General features: G+C 44.8%; 1 protein-coding gene across 2 annotated transcripts; it reads left to right on the plus strand.

Moving 5' to 3' along the window:
• Positions 1-2139: 2139 nt before the first annotated feature.
• Positions 2140-12260, plus strand: SPTSSB (serine palmitoyltransferase small subunit B). Of its 2 annotated transcripts, none has more exons than XM_054835352.1 (2): positions 2140-2449; positions 11850-12260. In XM_054835352.1, the coding sequence occupies exon 2, from the start codon at positions 11881-11883 to the stop codon at positions 12121-12123; it is 243 nt and encodes an 80-aa protein (XP_054691327.1). In that variant the 5' UTR covers positions 2140-2449; positions 11850-11880; the 3' UTR covers positions 12124-12260. The 2 variants fall into 2 exon arrangements, with proteins under 2 accessions (XP_054691327.1, XP_054691328.1); XM_054835353.1 differs by lacking the exon at positions 2140-2449 and adding an exon at positions 2479-2545.
• Positions 12261-17170: the final 4910 nt, after the last annotated feature.

The following is a 17170-nucleotide window of genomic DNA, read 5'->3' on the forward strand; positions in this document are numbered from 1 at the left end:
ATGGGCAGCTCTGTGGGCAGAGCTGTGGCAACGGTCACCTCTGCCAGGGTGAAGCGATGAGCTGGACAAAGCAACACAGAGCTGCAGAGAACGGGCAAATTTCAGCTCACCTGCAAAGGCACATCTTTGAGAGGCAGCTTGTTGCACAGAAAAGTAAGCAATTTACCAACATCAGCTCTTTGTCTCACACTTCCCACCTAGCTGTAAAAAGCAGGTCTACTTGTAAATGTGAGAACAACAACCTCGTGGTCGGCTCTAGCCTCTGGGCTCACTGAGGTACCTGCTGCCTTTGGGATCTGTGTGTGTGTGGCTTCTTCTGCAGTGTGAGCACAGCCACAAGCCAAACAGACCTCGGTGCCTACAGCCAAAGAGGCTGTGGTCAAACCTTTCACCACCACATCCCTGTGCTTCCCCTGGCCATTTGCTCTTGCCTCTGTGGCACGGAAAATCACTGGCAAAATAAACTTATTTTTCAGCTGATGTGTTCCCCAGCCCAGGTCCTCCCTCTACCACGGAAGGGGCAGGCAGGGAGAGGGGCATGGCCCCGGGTGGCTCAGTGCCATGGCTGAGGACAGGCACATCACGCTACACCCATGGGCTCCCATGGTTTTTGGAGATGGTCTCTCCTAATGGCATTCAAGCAACTTTAGCCAACCTAAATCTCCTGTGGGAGCTGCCTGCTGTCAAACAGGGCAAGGACCTGGCACCCTGGTCCCACCTGCACTTGGACAACATTTGCAACATTCTCATTTTCAAACCCAGGAGGCTGAAGTTAAGGATTTTTGCCCTTAAAGGCAATGGGAGTTTCTCTGTAGCTCCTGCTGCACATGTAAATCACAGCACGTCCCAACGCCCAGGTGTGCCTGGCTTAGGCAGTTTTTACCATAAGGCTTTGTACAGCAGCTGCTTCGATGCTCCTTCGACAGCTCAGGGCACAGCAGGACAACCAGCTGTTCCCAGCACTGCAGAAATTCAGGTCTGGGCTGCCAGCACATCCAAACAGCATGCACAAGCCCACACGGCAGTGCTTGGAGCCCCCCTGCTCTGGCGAAAAGTGCAGATGTTTCACTGAGCCTGTCACGCTGTGCTCAGAGCCAGCACACTCTGTAAGATTCATTTGATGTGTCCATGCAAACGGGATGCTGGCTTGTGCCCATGTACCCGGCAAGGAATTCGCTCATCCCCTATGAGCTGTTCATTTTGCTACAGTACCAGTGTGAGGTTTTGGGTGCAGACACTACACTGACAAAACTAATTTTTGGAGAGGTCACCAGGAGTGATCCAGGGGTGCCTCTTGTCAAGCTGTGCTACCCTGCTGGCCCCAAAGCTAAAACTACTATGTCTTAGCCATAGCCCAGCAGCAAAACCCATAATCTTTAATGAAAGAACACAAGACAAAACCCACCCTTTCTTAATGCCACTAGTTTATCACTTAATTAGCGTCACACAGTAACAGTTTTGAAGGGTGAGAAATAGGATCAGCCTGTCAAGATCAGGTCTCTGCAATTGCTTTGCTTAGTGAATGAGATTGTACCTGGTATCCTGCTGCCCGAGGGGAAAACACTGAACAAAGATTTTCTGTTACTTTTATTTCTCACTTATAGTGCAAAGTTAAGTTCTTAAATAGCTCTTTGGTAGCGAGCAGGACACTAAATCATGCTTTTTTATATCGGGGGCAGAATAAGCTAAGGAAACCTAAACGAGGTTAGCAGCACCATGTAGTATTTTGCAGGATTTCAGACAAAGTCCTGTAAGTACTTGTCCATCCATCTCTCTCTTTTCTGGAAACATCTCATCTGATACATTATCACTGTTCTCCTCTTCACACGCCCGTAACACTGGTTTCTCACAGCCATGCTGTAGCACATCCCAACGCTCAGGTCTTTCCCACTCAGCCCCTTCGAGCTGGGGAGCTCCCAGGTACCTGCAGCACCCCCGGGCACCCCAGCGGGCACCCCAGCCTCCCCCAGCCATGGTATAAACTATATCGTAAGCTTATATATTACAAGGTACGCGTACAATATAAAGCATCGACAGTAACTAGAAGCCAGTTGGGCGCCAGATGTCCAGGGCAAGGTTGGTACAGCCGGTGTCTGGTTCACCGGAGCGCCCCTGCTCCCGGGGAGACGAAGCGCATTACGCAAGTGCATTAGGCAGATGCCGCCTATAGACGCAGGATCGCAAGAAAACATTAAACACCGCGGCTCCGCGTTCCGGAGGTGACAGCCCGCTAAATCCCACGGGTTTCCCCGAGCCTGGCTCTGCTCCCCCCGCCCAGCTCCACGCCGCGGGTCCGCGCTGCGAGCCCGAACGCAGCAGCCAGAGGCGCGCGGCTGCTGCGGCAGCGGGGCGGGGCGGGGCGGAGCGGCGCGGAGAGGAGCGGAGCGGAGCGGCGGGGACCGGCCCCCGGCGCGGCCGCGGCCGGCGGGGCGCGGAGCGGAGCGGGGCGGTAGGTATTTAAGCGTGGCGGCGCGGGCAGCGCGGGCAGCGCTGGGTTGGGGAGCGGTGGTGTGCGGAGCGGTGCGCGGCAGCCCGCGGAGCGGAGGTGAGGGCGGCGCGGTGCCCGGGAGCGCGGGGTCCCGGCTTTGGCGTGCTGGGGGGCTGCGGCGGGGTGCTCCGCACGGCCCGGTGCCGGCGGTCGGCCCCTGCTCAGCTCGCCCAAGGGCATCGCGGCGGTGGCGCCGTCCCGGGGCTTCCCCACATCAAGGGGCCGGTGACCTTGGCCGAGCGGAGCCGCGGAGCCTGCGCTGCCATCACTAGAAGCAGCTCGGGAAGGAGCGCTGGAGCCAAGGCCTTAGAGCAGGAGCAGCAGCTGTAACGCCTCTGGGGTTTGCTCTGTGTGCCTTCCCCAAGGTAGCTGTAGGCTGGTGGCATTGCAGAAGGACCTACAGCCTTGAGCAAGGTGTCTCTGGACTTGTTGCTGTAGACCTGCAGTCAGAGCTTTCCAGGTGTCATTGGTGATGCAGCTGTCAGGAAGATGGTTTCCCTTAGCAGGGATTCACTGAAAAGAAGTCAAACACCCAGAAGTAAAAAGGTTGAAATAGGTGGGGAGTGGTGGATGAGGGAAGGTGAGGGTGCTCCTCATACGAGCATGGTGGCAATGCTTGCTATTTGCAGATTTCTGTTCTTTGGTTTTTCTTAAGAGTTGCTGGTTGCTTAGAGTAATTCCTCAGTGTGAAGTAGGTGCAAGAGTACCTCCCTGTTGTATAAGCGGAGTTGGGATAGTATAGAGGAGGATCCCTGTAATAAATGCTATTACTTCATCAGTAGTCATGGTACTTTTTGGACTCTGTATTTTAAAATGCTTTAGGAATGGGGATGTTTGTTCATCTTTCACTCATGAATATCATGAGTATGGCAAAAATAACTATGTCTTGAGAGCAATTCTGCGAGTCCTTGGAGTGATTTCTAGATGGTGTGGGTTTGGCAGAGAAATGCAGGGAAGCTCTGTACAGAGTGTGTACCTTGTTCATCTAGCAGCAATGGGAGCTGTGGTGAAAGGCTGCCTGGAGAGCAGCTCAGGACCACAGGAATCCTTGTTCTGTCACCCCTGTGCCCAAAAAGCGTCCAGGACTTGTGATGTAGTGAATGGTGCCAAGACTCAAGTGCTCCAGCTGACGGATAGGAAAAAGCATCATTGCTCTGCAGTATGTTCTGCTGATCCCATTTTTACTGAGCTTTTAATTTGCATAGCAGTTGTGTACCTCAAACCTGGCCACGTTCCTGGTGTAGAGCTGAGTGAGTATCCTCCAAAGCAGCACCCCAGGAGGAGAGGAGCCCGCGTGGTGGGGCTGTGATGTGATGCTTGGCTGTGTCCCTGCAGAGGGAAACCCGCCTTGCCTTGCTTGTTTCTCTGCTCCCACAGCTCCCACTGCCTCATGTGCGTATATAGGCATGTGCAAAGCACCTGAAGTAAGATGTCAGCAGGTCACTCTGGAAACCTCCTCCCTTCTCTTCACCTGCGTGGTCTGCTCTAGTTAAATTCAACATAAACCAGCCCCTACCACTCTTCAGGAGAAATCAGCACAGTGGCATGTTGCAACATTGAAGAGCCTTGTCTTGCCCTGCTGTCCAGCTGAACAGGAGTATTCCCTGTGTTCTCCCCTCCAAAAATTAAGGATGGCTTTGCCCTCCTCGCATTTGAGAGTATTCTGCTATATCAATAGTTTTTTGTGTTCAAAACTGTTTGCACATAGGGATGAAGAGGCCTGCAGGGAAGTTGTTCCTTATTGCATATATGGGGTTAAATCAGTTTCTGTGAAAAATGCGCATCTCCCTTTTTACTTATCTGCTGCAAGTATCTCACTTCATTTTTCTTTTCCCCTTTTAGACCAATAACTGGCATGGTGCAACACTGCTTCCTTTCATTAGATCTCAAAGGAGATGCACTTGCACAAGAGTTTGGTACCTGTTTTCTACTAATGCCTGTCATAACTATGACAGTATTCACCTTCTCGTGTTACATCTAACCCAAGACCAGCTATTATTTCCAGCTGCTTCAGAAATGACTCAGAGCACAACAAAGAAGTCTGAATAAAATAAGTACATTTGAAAGTAAATCTTTTTTGTAGAGCCCAAACATCTTAGCTATTTTGTTTATACAGTAATGTGTTTACACAACCTTCTGAACTTTAAGTCCCCTTGAAGGATCTAGCCAATGCCCCAAATAGGAAAAGTCCTGCAGGAACTGAGGCTTGTCACCAAAAGCCAAGCCAAAACTCCTCTAAGATCCCTCCTGGAACAGTTCTTCAAGAACTCTCAGTTTTTAAGTATTTGCAATTTAAACCTGGTGCTAGTCTCTAGTCACAAATTTGAGGTCTTGCTTGGAAATCGTCTCTGTTCAAAACCATGCTAATAAACTATGCTTATGCTGAAAATACAGGGAAAGCTTGCCCTGAAACTTCAACTTGCCAATTTACCTGTCTTCTCTGGCAGTTCTGCTCCAACGTGCAAGCCCTGTCATGGGGGGAGGACTCGGAGGCCAGAGAAAGCTGGAAAGGAAGGGGTTTGTACCTAAATTTTAAGAAGCAGCTAGTTATGTAAGAAAATGGCAGAGAAAACTTCAGAGGGAAGAAGAGAAAAATTCTTTGAAAAATTAATTTGGCCTTGGAAGAAAATGGGACAGAGCTGCTCCAAGATTGTTTTTGTTATAAAGAAGCTGCATCTTCTGTTTCCTCTGTACCTGAGTGCAGAGACAGGAGAGTGCACCAATAAATCAGCCAGACTTCAAAGTTAAGGGAGTTTTTAATTTTTTTCTTTTTTGCTAGGAGCAGCCTACAGTTTTCAGAGAGTAGTTAAGGCATAAAATCAGTCTAAACATTAACTCCTTTCAACTGCTGTGCTGTTAGTTGAATGGCTGGGAGCCTCTGTCTAAGTCAGATAGGTGCTGCAGATCATCCTCTCTTTTCTTGAGGGTCAACAGTTCATATATCACATTTAAAATTACTTCCTGCATTGTTGGAGGCCATCATACACTTGATCTGTGTACACGCTAACTTGACTGAAGGAACAAATGGTATTTCAGAAATCATCTGGGTGTACTGCAGTCCAGGTGGAGAGACAGTCTGACAAGAATCCATTTGCTCCAGTTACAGATGTGTCCATGCAGTAAATCACAGCACCAAGCTAATGCTTGGGAGTACAGTATTACTGAAGAGCTGTTGAAGGAGCGTGCACATGAGGACTAGTCTGCATTCAGAGCTGGAGACGAGGAAGTCTGGGTCAGATTTTGTGCAGGTGTGGCATTGCCATTCCTGTACTGCCACTCAATAAGTGTTTTGCTGCTTTGTTTGAATCTACCAAAGGTAAAAGAAAGACTGTCAACAGCGCAAGGTGTTTGTTAGATTCCTAGGTCTTGTATGCATTATGTAACTTTTTCCATTTAAAAGACACAAAATAGCACCTACGTGCTACCACTAATGTTAGCAGGAGGGAAAGTTAGTGTTGACAGGTTCAGAAGATGTTGGAGTTCCTTCTTCTGAGCAAGGTAAAGCAGAAACATGGCTGAAGATGCCATTGCCTTTTCTGCCTTACTGTTTCCGCTCCTGAAGTATTTTTCCACTCCTGGAAGATTTTTTTCCAAAAAAACTCATAGGCACCAGTCGAACCGTGTTCACCCACATGCAAAATGTCTGAGTCATGTACAGCAATAAAATTCTACCAGCTCTGAACTTCATTCTGGTGTTGCATAGATGGTGGCAAGAACACATACGTAACAAGAGCTTACAATTCCTGTAGCACAGCAGCTGGCAGTAATGTATGGCCAAGCATGCAATGAGTTGCTGATTCAGGGAGATGAATGCTGAGGAAGAGAAACCAGAGATGGCCTTGCTGCTGCTGTGCATTTTTACTCCAGAATTAGAGGAAGGGGGTTAGTTATTAAGATCTGTATGTAAAGACATTTTTAATGGTGCACAGTTGTCCACAGTGGGAGCTGTGCTGTGATTATTGTTCTCATTCACTTTGTCTGGCATTACCTCCCTGTGAAAACAAGCTTTAGGGTACATTTAAACATCCATGTGTAAGTACTACAGTAACCTGAGGGTTCTGCTTGTCAGCAGGTAATAGGCAGCTTTCTAGGCTGAGCTGATGCTATATGGCCACGGGCCACGCTGCGTATGGGGAATCTGAGCAGCACAGATGCAATAGAGGAACAGACTGAGACGGTGTCCCCGGGAAATGCTGGCATTCAGATTCTCTGCACCATTTTAACTGCTGCCTCATCTAAATTTCTTCCTGATTATTGGTCCACAGGACCTGTGTTTAATTCCTTATGTGCTATGCTTGGTGCTCACTAAATAAAACATATTAAAGCAAATGCATGATGAACTGGGAATGTGAATCCCTTTGTCGTTCTGTTTGCACTTACAGAAATGTCGGTCTATGTAAAATCAGTGGGTTCATCCCAGAGTTATGTTAGCATTAAGAAGGACAAGACCAGTGCCTTGGATAAGTCAGGATATTCTGTCTGAGTAACAGCAGAACAAACCCATCTAACACAATAAAACAACAAATAAGTAAGAACAGTTATAGATAAATAACTTGCAGAAAGGATATTTATTTCAAATACCCAAAGGGCATAACTATACATTCCTCTAATAGCTGAAATTATTCACATATTAGACAACTTTAAAATAATTATTGCACTTTGCCTTGTCACATCTGCTATTTGGAGCCCGCATATTGTGGGTGTCCTGCATAGGAGACCAAATAGAACCCTCAGGGGCCTGGAGAAGGGTTTTATTTAAGCTTCAGCATAAGTGCAATCCCTTAGGATTCTGCGAGACCAACCAACTCTTGCTTCTGTGCTATCACAGCAATTATTTACCAAATGGCCAATTTTTAGCCAATTAAATATTTGTATTTTGGGGATGGATTGACTGTTTGCTTGTTTTTCCTTCCTACCTTGTTCATGACATTTGACCCTACTTTACATTTGAAGCACCAGAGACCACCTGTTTAATGATTATGGGGCTATCCCCACTCTAGATACAGTTATCTAGACCTGAATATATGTTGGAAACCCTTTTTCTCTATATGTCTAAGTCAACCGAACTCTTCTGCTGAGGGTATAAGGTGTTTTTCAAGCATTCTTTGGAAACCAGTCTATCCCAGTTCCCTGCAAGAATGGGGGTTTTTTTTCCAGAGGAATTTCCCAGCAGGTGCATTTTGCCAGGTGCTGTCAGCCACCAGTCAGACTTGTAGACTGCTACTGGGAACAAAGTCCCCAAAACCCTGTAGCTCAAAACAGAAATTATATAGTAAAGTACCTAACACTTACATCATATTACAACTCTAAACGCTAGCGCTAACACTGGGAACTACAGTTAATTTTTTTCTTTTCTTTTTGAGATTTAGGCATGCTCCTAAATGAAACCCAGGACTTTTTTTGATGATGATTTATCTTTTCAGCTGCCCTAATCAGAGACATGTGTCAACAAGCAAGAAAATCAGGTTGCCACTTAATAAAAGCTGCTTTACAGGTTTCTCTTCTTGCTTTTTTGCTTGGAGGTGAAATTGCTGAAAATAATTTGAATATTGCTTAATGGCTTTAGAAGCTGAATTCTATTCATTTTATTCATAGCTGGTTGTAACAGTCCCATGGCCTCTAAACAGGAAGGCATTTCCACAATGCTGCTGAACACTTAAATTCAAATTTGTAGACAAATGAGCACTAAGTTAAAATTGCGTAACAGCAAACTATCTCCTGTTCTGGAATACTGGGAACTGATGAGCTAATAATGCAGGACCCTTTCAACTCAGAGCACCACCTGATTGCAGCATTAATGTAATAAAAATCAGTAATGCTTAAAAATGTAAGTGGAAGCGTCTGTAGGGCAAGTCCTGTTGTAACACAGAATTTTTAGCCTCAAGAGTTTGTTTGTGTAGTGATCTGCCATTCCCTTTGATCATTGCTACAAGGTAGTTGGCGTGGGTGGGAAGGCTGCCTGAGACCTCCGGAGGTGTGGAGCTTTGGTCTACTGCTTATGCTTAAAACTGGCCTTGAAGTAATGCAAATACCTTCAGAAAAGGTATCTATGTCACAGTAACACAGTGGATTCTTGCATATCACTGAGTAGTTGGTATAAGATGGCCTTTTTTCCTTCCCTCCTATGTTTTCCTTTTATAAATTATGCAGCTAGAATTACATTATCCCAGGACACCCCTCATGTTTGCTGCATTTCCAAGACAGTCCTGCTAACGGAGGAAGTCTCTGGGTAGATTAAATGCAGGGGAACCACGTTAGCGGTAAGGCCAGAGACTGTAATTTGACTGTTTGTCTTTTACTTATCTCAACCTCTATCATTCATTTGGAGACCAAGTGGTCCCTGCATTAAGATGGCTTGCATTCTTGCTGGTAGTCCAGGGAGTCCCATTACAGGTCTGTCTGAGTGCCTGGGGATGGCGTTATCCCCCTGTGCCGTGAACAGAAAGAACTGAAGAAACACATGCTGGCTCCTAGGACTTGGTGACCCAGCTGAATGGAAACACAGTCCCCAGGCTGGAGAAAGTGTAACAAGGACTTTGGTATAAATCAAAAGGTCTGCTCCTTATTTTAATTGCTTCATACTTTATTCATATATCCCTCCAAGACAGCAATGTCTAGGAAGTGATAGTGGTGAGCCTGCAGCCTGGTCGACTGGTCTAATACCAGTAAAATCAGCGTGGGGAATTCTTTTCCCGTCTTTGGAAATGCCAATATACCAGCTCTGCATTGAGATACACTGGTGTGTGTGCTGCTGCGGGCAGAAAGCTCCATTTGCCTGGGATCTCTCCCCCTCAGAATGACTGCAGCACCCCTCTGATAACCTCGTAGCCTTAAACACCCACTGCAAGCGCTCCAGCCTTGCAGTTCCTCTGTGTGCTGGTCAGGCTTAACAGATATTTACCCAAGAAAGGTATGAGTTTAACCAGCACAGGTATAACCCCAGTGTAAATACCATAATCCTAGATAGCAAGAGAGGGCCCTTATCGTTTTCCTTTCAATTCTATATGAAAGGGCTTAACCTCTTCATTGAAAAATGCTGCTCTTTTTGCAGAAGGTATAAATAGAGACACTTTTGGCTCCCAGTGAGTCACAGTTTGCCAGCTGTGCCATTTCTGTTACAGGCTTTGCAATATTTACAAGGCTTTAAGGCCTCTCTTGAGTTCTGCCTTCATTCATCTGAAAGGAATCACCTTCCATTCATACCAGGGCAGAAACCAATGGTGGCCTTTCTCCCCAGCCTGTGCCCTTGCAAGTAAAGCTGTTCACAGCAAAGACAGTCACTGCTAGATTTAAAATGGAAGTGATCTGTCCCCCAAAAGCATTGTAGGTGGCCTCTTGGCCTAGGGCATGTAGTCTAGGAGGTACAGGGAAGGTGGAAGTGAAGGGAATGGACTGCTTTGGGAGAAGGAAGGGAAAAAAAGATATATTGGGGTAGGTACTGATGGTTGGAGAACACAGAAAAAGAGGAGCTGGTGGACAGTAAAGGCTAGCTGGGTGATGGGGCAAGTACAGAAATTTTTCTGCATAAAAATCTGCTAACACAAACAAGCCTCCCTCCCTTTTTTAATGCACGCTGTTTACAGTCTCACTGCGCTTGTTGCCAGCAAAGAGATTGCGTTCATAGGGGTGTTGAGAGTTGAGGAGCAACTAGGGAACAGACGCGAGAAGGTCTGGACAGGAAGCCGAGGGATGAGAGGAGAAACACCGGGAGAGGAGCCAGCACATGGATGAAGGAGGGCGAAGAAAGACAGTCAGCTCCCTTATCAACAGCGTTGGACAGGCACTTGAAGTGCCAATTCAGTCAGACAATCTGCCACGCTTAGGGTGAGCCTGCAGTTGTTGCCTTCCCAAAGAGAAAGAAGCAAAAATCTACCTTACAGCATCTCCAGACGGCGAGGTGTAAGTTAGCCTGGCGGGATGCTCCATTTGCAATTTAATGCAGGAATACTGAACTGGCAGTACCAGTGACCTAAAGGAAGAAAGGTGGAGAAATACGATCCGTCAAGGTCTGTGCACTTAACAGTGCATCTGTCGGACAAAAATTTTACACATCGGTAACCAAAGTAAAGCTGTTGCAAAACAAACCAGGATCCTTTTTATTGGTAATTTGTCTTCCCTTCGGTAAATACCCACATACCACCAGAATATACTGTACAGCCTCCAGAGGCAGTCAACCACGAATATTGTAATACATTTGCCCTATACCAGTGGCCCATCATTATTTTAACCACAGGCCGCAAATTTTCCAGTGCTACCTCAGAATTTGTTGCCTTAAAGGGCAGAAAATTTCTGTTGCCGAAAACTCACTACAAACACAAGACCGGAGGGACATGACATGTCCAAGCATCTCTGTTCGGGCCATTTTAGGCAACAGAAGTGTCGAACAAAATGATACGTTGGAAAGTTTACCAGCAGGACTAAAATTTGCTGTGCTCCCTTTTACTGTGAGCTAACCTGGTCAGCATGCATGTCCTAAAACTCAACCCCCAAAATAAAGGAGTCCCTCTGTGAAGCCTCGTACAGTTGCTTATCATTCTGTCTCTGTATTTTCTCTAAGTAGATGTTTTTAGCCTGAATTTAAGGATTATTTAAAATACCAAAAAGCAATTTTAACAAAAAACAGTAAAAGGCAAAACCTATTTCCTAGTTAATACTTGCTCAGCCATTCTCTTTTCTGTGTGGAGATGGGCACAATGAATGCATAAATGTATTACCTGAAAGGAAAATCTTTCCTAGACTTCTAACTTCCATTATATAGTATTTTAATCTGTAATGTATCTTATTTCTTTGGAATGAGCTGGAAAAAACTTCTTAGATTACTTTTTCCCCTCCCTTTCACAGCTCATCTTTTCTTTATTCCCAACGATTGCAGAATAATAAAAATTATCATCAAAAGTAAGCAGAGGAGTTTTTACAGAGCAGTACTTTGAATTTCATCTTTATTACAGAGCATGAGTCTGCCGTCCACATTTATGGAAGCTGGCCCAAAGCCTTCCCTTTTAAATGCATATCTCCCTGACTTCCACGTGAACCTTGTGCCTTTGTAAGCTAATGTGGTTTTAATTCCTACTGCAGAATGAATAGCAAAACACACTCACAATCAGAACATAAGAATTGAGAGTGCCCAACTGATACCGCTTCAACAACTGCAAGCAGCAGTTGCTAGAGCTAAAGGTTGTTTTCCTCTGCTCCAGGGCAGCAGAGGCTGGTGATGGCACTGATATGTTATTTCTGTTTGAACTGTATTTTATGTAACAATTGCACGTGGTATCAAACTTGAAATGATGGTCACCGCAGCATTTTTTAGTTCCAGGTCTTTCTTTCCACTGCAGCTGTAATCCAGACTTCTCTATCGTTACAGGTCATCTTCTTAAAATCCCTGAAAGCTGAAGATGGATATTAAGCGTGTGAAGGACTCTATCTATTGGCTGTACTACCAGTACCTACTGATCACCTGCAGCTATGTGCTGGAGCCCTGGGAGCGGTCCATGTTCCACACCATCACCGTGACTGTTTTTGCTATGGTGGTGTACACGGCTTACGTCTTCGTCCCCATCCACGTCCGCCTGGCTTTTGAGTTCTTCTCCCAGATATTTGGAGGCCAGCCTGAAAGCACAGTTTCCATTGTGAACTGAACTTGCCTGAGTAGTGATTAGCACCTCTTGCAACTTGTGAAATGCAATGTCTTCTTCAATTTTGTGTATTTATTCTGACACAGTTTTGCAGTTATGAAAATACCATTTTCTCTTACAAAACATGGCTTGCTTAACAACCATAGCTGAAAACCAGAATAATGCACTGACTACTGGCTGCACAGTCCCTGTTAAATGAAACACAGGCCAGCTTTTGCTGCATGATAATGCACACATCACCTGGAATGCCACGTTTATCTAACATTCAACTCGCTCCCACTTTCAGCACCCTAATTGAATCACAGTGGGATGTATGAAACAGCAAAGACTGTTTATGATGGCTGTGAGGAGGGGTACTACGCTCGTTATACACAAAGTAGTTCTGCCAACAGAGTGCAGTGGCAAACCATACCATGCCTTCTTTGACCCAGGTTAGAGAATATAAGAAGATGAGAAAACAGTATGATTTAAGTACTAACATCTGGCTGATTATTGACTTCTGGTTTTTAATGGATGGGAGAGGAAATTAGAAGAGAAATGAGTATGAACTTGAATCCAACTTCTTGCATCTAAGTTGCTGCATCTGAGTTTAGATGGTCTAAGATAGTAAAAAACCCATACTACAGGTAATCTTGCAGTTTACTGCAAATGACAGAAGGAAACAGAACTGGCTCTGTTTCAGTGCACTCCTGCCGCCTCTGATAAAAACCGACACATCTTTTCTCTCTGCTTCCATTCACCAAGGCAAGCAAAGTGCAGGTTTGCACCAGAGGAAGGTGATCCAGAAAACAGAGTGGACGTAATATTTTAATAACTGCAGGGACGTCTGCGTGCGTAAAGAGATCTCCTTTATAAAGAAGAAATTAGATTTATTGTAATTGCCTGTGGGGAGTTTCTTGAACACAGGAAGGTTTGTTTGGTTTTCACTCTACACCTAAATCAAATGTCAATGCCAAATCAGAAGTTATAGCTATACAGTGCATGTATCTAACAGCTGATGCTACTGTTAGTAGAAGTGAGAGATGCAAAATGTAAATAGCTTCCAAATGATGTCTGCACAGTTACAGGATTAAAAAAAAAAATTTCTTAACTTCTTTATCAAGCTGCAGAGGGGTCCTGCATGCTTAAAAGAACCTGTTTGGAAACGAAGACATGTTTTGAAGGTTGAACAGATCTGAACATGTGTATGCAGTTTTTTCAGAAAAAAATAAAATTTTATTCTTCAGAAACAACATTTCAGTGCATGACTCAGCTTTTCCTGTATTTTCTATTTGTTCATAAATATCCTGGATGTGTGTGGGCCAGGCTGACACCATGGCAGACAGATTAGTTGTTGCGAATGTTTTGGGGCAAGGTTTCATAGCCCCTGAAATGGATCCATGTGTGGAATGCCATGTTCATCCTCATTAGTGCTCCAGCCCGAGGCCTCTCCTCTATCTGGGGGGGGGGGGGAGGAAAAAAAAAGGAAAAAAAACCCACCACCAAAAAACCAGAAACTTCATTGAAGATCCTGCTTCGCAGACCTGTTCACAAGGTCCTGAAGGCAACTCTCGGAGATGCGTAGGTCTCATGCTCATAAGGAGCCACGTTCGTCGTATCATAGTTGCTAGTCATGTTCAGGCTCTGGCTCACACCGGAGCCACTTGTTCATATTGCCAATACCAGCAGATCATAGATGTGCCTGAATTCTCCTGCGGACAACTACTGATGTGCTTCAAATTAAGGCAACAAATACCTGTGTGTGCTGATGGCACAACAATTGAGTGGTTCAGGCTCAAATGGGAGCCAAAGACTTAGCTGTCATACCAGTTTAATCACAGTTGTTAACCTGGAAATATGAGATACCAAGCTGTAATCATGCTTACGTAAACACTGGAGGAGACGAAAAATGTCAAGTATCTGTGAAAATTTCTATGAAAGCAGTCTAGAAAATTGAATAAAAGTAACAACCCAAATGTTGGAGGTGAAAAAATGAAAATATTTACCTAGCAAGTTGGTGCTTGAACCAAAAATGCTTCCCAATATCTTATTTTCAAAAGATTCTACTTTTTAAGTAGATAATGTGATGATGTAAATGCCATGGCATCTTCTCATCAATCCTGTTTCCAATAACATCATATTTTTTAATTTCTCAAAAAGGTTATTTGTTCCCAATGGCATCAAACACAATTGACCCACTTTTAGGAGTACAAGGAAAACCACTTTCATATAGGTATGCAAAGGCTGGGTCTTATATCTCAAGGAGCACACACCCTGATGTAATGTTGCTATTTAAACTTTTAACTTAAAGCAATCAGAACAAGCAAACCGCTTTGTTCAGGAAGAGGGAATTTCCACCAACATCTCATGGTGGAATTCCTGTAAAGCACTTCTCTTCCTTATTATTCCTGTTATCTTTGTTTAGCTTTGCAGGAGGTGCTCGGAAGATGGAGGAAAACAGCAGCAGTTTCTGTTTGGGAGGGTCCCTGCGGCCTTACTTAAGTGAAAACACTTTTTTTGTGTGCATTCTTCAGCTTCTTTACTAAAATGTAAAATTTTGGGGCAAGAGGTAGTCATGAGGAAGGAAAGAGACAGCTGAAAATAACCTCTCTCTGCTAAAAGACCTTTTGAGATTTTTCCAACTCTTTTCACTTCTCCTTTCTACTAGAAAAGCTGAAATAACTCTAGCTACTTAATATTCAAAATTAGTGGATTCCAGCAGGAGATTTCAAAGCATTTTTGGCACACAGCAGTGAACATTTTTTCCCTGGCTGAAACAGCGAGGAGGTAGGACACCACTTTTGACAGCTTGAGATCACACCACAGCTTAGGAAACTCTGCTCCAGTTTTGAAATCCTTTTCCCTGTAGATGAAGCCGTTCATACAGGCTGGAAAGAGGTTTTGCATCAGATTACATCCGCACACTAACGTGGAAGCACCGTTTGCTGTAATAGCAACAAGCCACAAGAAGAGGGTCACGTTTCGGAGAGCCACCAGTAACACCAGCAGACGGTTCGGTATGTACAGTGTGTAGGCAACGCCATTGTGAAGAGTATAGTGTCAGGCTCTTTATAAAACACCTGGGCAGGGCACTCTTTTCTCCTGCTTCATTGTTACCCCATGTTAAATGTAGTTAATCGCTCTATTATTACCCTCTGCTAATTGTAGTTCAGGCTGAACACAGCAGCTGGAAGTTTTTAGACCAAAAAAAGCAAATGAAAGGACTATGTTAAGAGTAAATAGAACCAATAATCCAACAGTGATAAATGAAACAAAAGCAGAAAGGGAGATGAATCAGTTCCATTTGCATTCACCCTGAAAGTACAACTGCATCATTAAATGAAGCACTGAGAAATTTTTGGGCTCAGCTGGCCAGCACCATACTTCACTTGTTTAAAATTAATTTTCTTAATTTCATTTAATCAAAGCTAGCATTTATCCTGCCATAAAGGCTTCCTGGCCAATTTCATGCATCGCCTCCCAAAGCCATTACCGAAGGCAACTACACGTGCATGCATCCAGACCATGAACCTCCAGAAGCTTCTTCCTGAAGCCCCTCTAGGCAGCCTTTACCCAAGACTATTAAAAAAGACTTCCCAAGGACCTTTTCCTTAGCTGTGGTCTTGCATAGGAAACGTAGGGATCAGCATCGCCACCAGTGACCCTGCACATCTAGCAGGCTTATTTCTAAGCTATTTGGGTGCACTGCTTTTATCACGTGAACTAAAATGCAGAGCTTGAAATAGGGTAGCAGCAGTTTATAGCGCAGAGGGTCGTCAGTGAGATACAGACATCTCTGATGATCGGCTGCCAGCTAAACTCAGTTTATGCAAGCAGTGACTAAATGTAGTGCTAACTTATTTGAAGTGTGATATTCCCAGTCCTTTTCATACCTCCAGAGAGCCTCACAGTGGCTCCTGCCTGACTGCTTACTCAACAGAAGAACAAGAAAGCTCTATTTCCTCCTTATTTTTTTGATCTTTCTAGAAAAGACTGGCAAAACAGTCCAAGGCAGCTGGTGGGGAAGCGCTGCCATTGCCTATCCTACACATCTTCAGGGCAGTCACTCGTAGAGACAGGCCATCTTCATCTGACTTCATCTACATGGAATTCCCTGAAAAATGAGACCCCCTGTTTATGATGTTTTGAAATCTTAAGGATGTTCAAGTTCTTTTTCTGTATTATTGCTGTTATTTGGCCATAATTTAAGATTCTTGCTTTGCATGAAAATTCAGTGGAAAAAGTTGGGTTTTTTCACTTACAATGATTCGTACAGTTAAAGTTAAAAAGGTCCTAAAGTTTTTATCAAGTGAAAGATGTCATTAACATATTTTAAATAATCATTTTTATAAAGGCCCTGTTTTAGATAAACCTTCCAAAACAGCAAACGGATATCATCAAACAATAGCATGCAAGAACTACAGTGTGTGAGAAATGTGCCTCCACAGAGATCAGAGAATCATGGAATCCCAGTCTGGTTTGGGTTGGAAGGGACCTCAAAGTCCATCCAGTGCCACCCCTGCCATGGGCAGGGACACCCTCCACTAGCCCAGGTTGCCCAAAGCCCCATCCAACCTGGCCTTGAACACTTCCAGGGATGGGGCCTCCACAACCTCTCTGGGCAACCTGTTCCAGTGCCTCACCACCCTCACTGGGAAGAATTTCTTCCTAATATCTGATTTAAATCTCCCCTCCTTCAGCTTAAGGCCATTCCCCCTTGTCCTGTCACTACATGCCCTTGTAAACAGTCCCTCTCCAGCTTTCAAACCTCTTGGAAACTTGCCTACAAATAATAATGGTACGTAAAGGGAAACCACTCTAATCTCCGTGGTAGGCAGTTTCTGCTGCACTACTGCAAAGGTCAGATGGTGTCCTGGTCGTCTTGTACAGGCAGAATTAGCCCTGCCCAGCACACACACAGCACATACCATGGAGGACTGTGAATACAGTATGTTGCATCTGTCTCCCTTCATCCCTTCACCTCTTACCAAAGCAATGCTCCATTTCTAGAGTTTCATTTACCTAATTACTGGGAAGCTAGGAAAAAAACAACCAAATACCTATTTAAGCC

This window comes from Grus americana, chromosome 9, assembly GCF_028858705.1.
Source record: "Grus americana isolate bGruAme1 chromosome 9, bGruAme1.mat, whole genome shotgun sequence".
NCBI lineage: Eukaryota > Metazoa > Chordata > Aves > Gruiformes > Gruidae > Grus > Grus americana.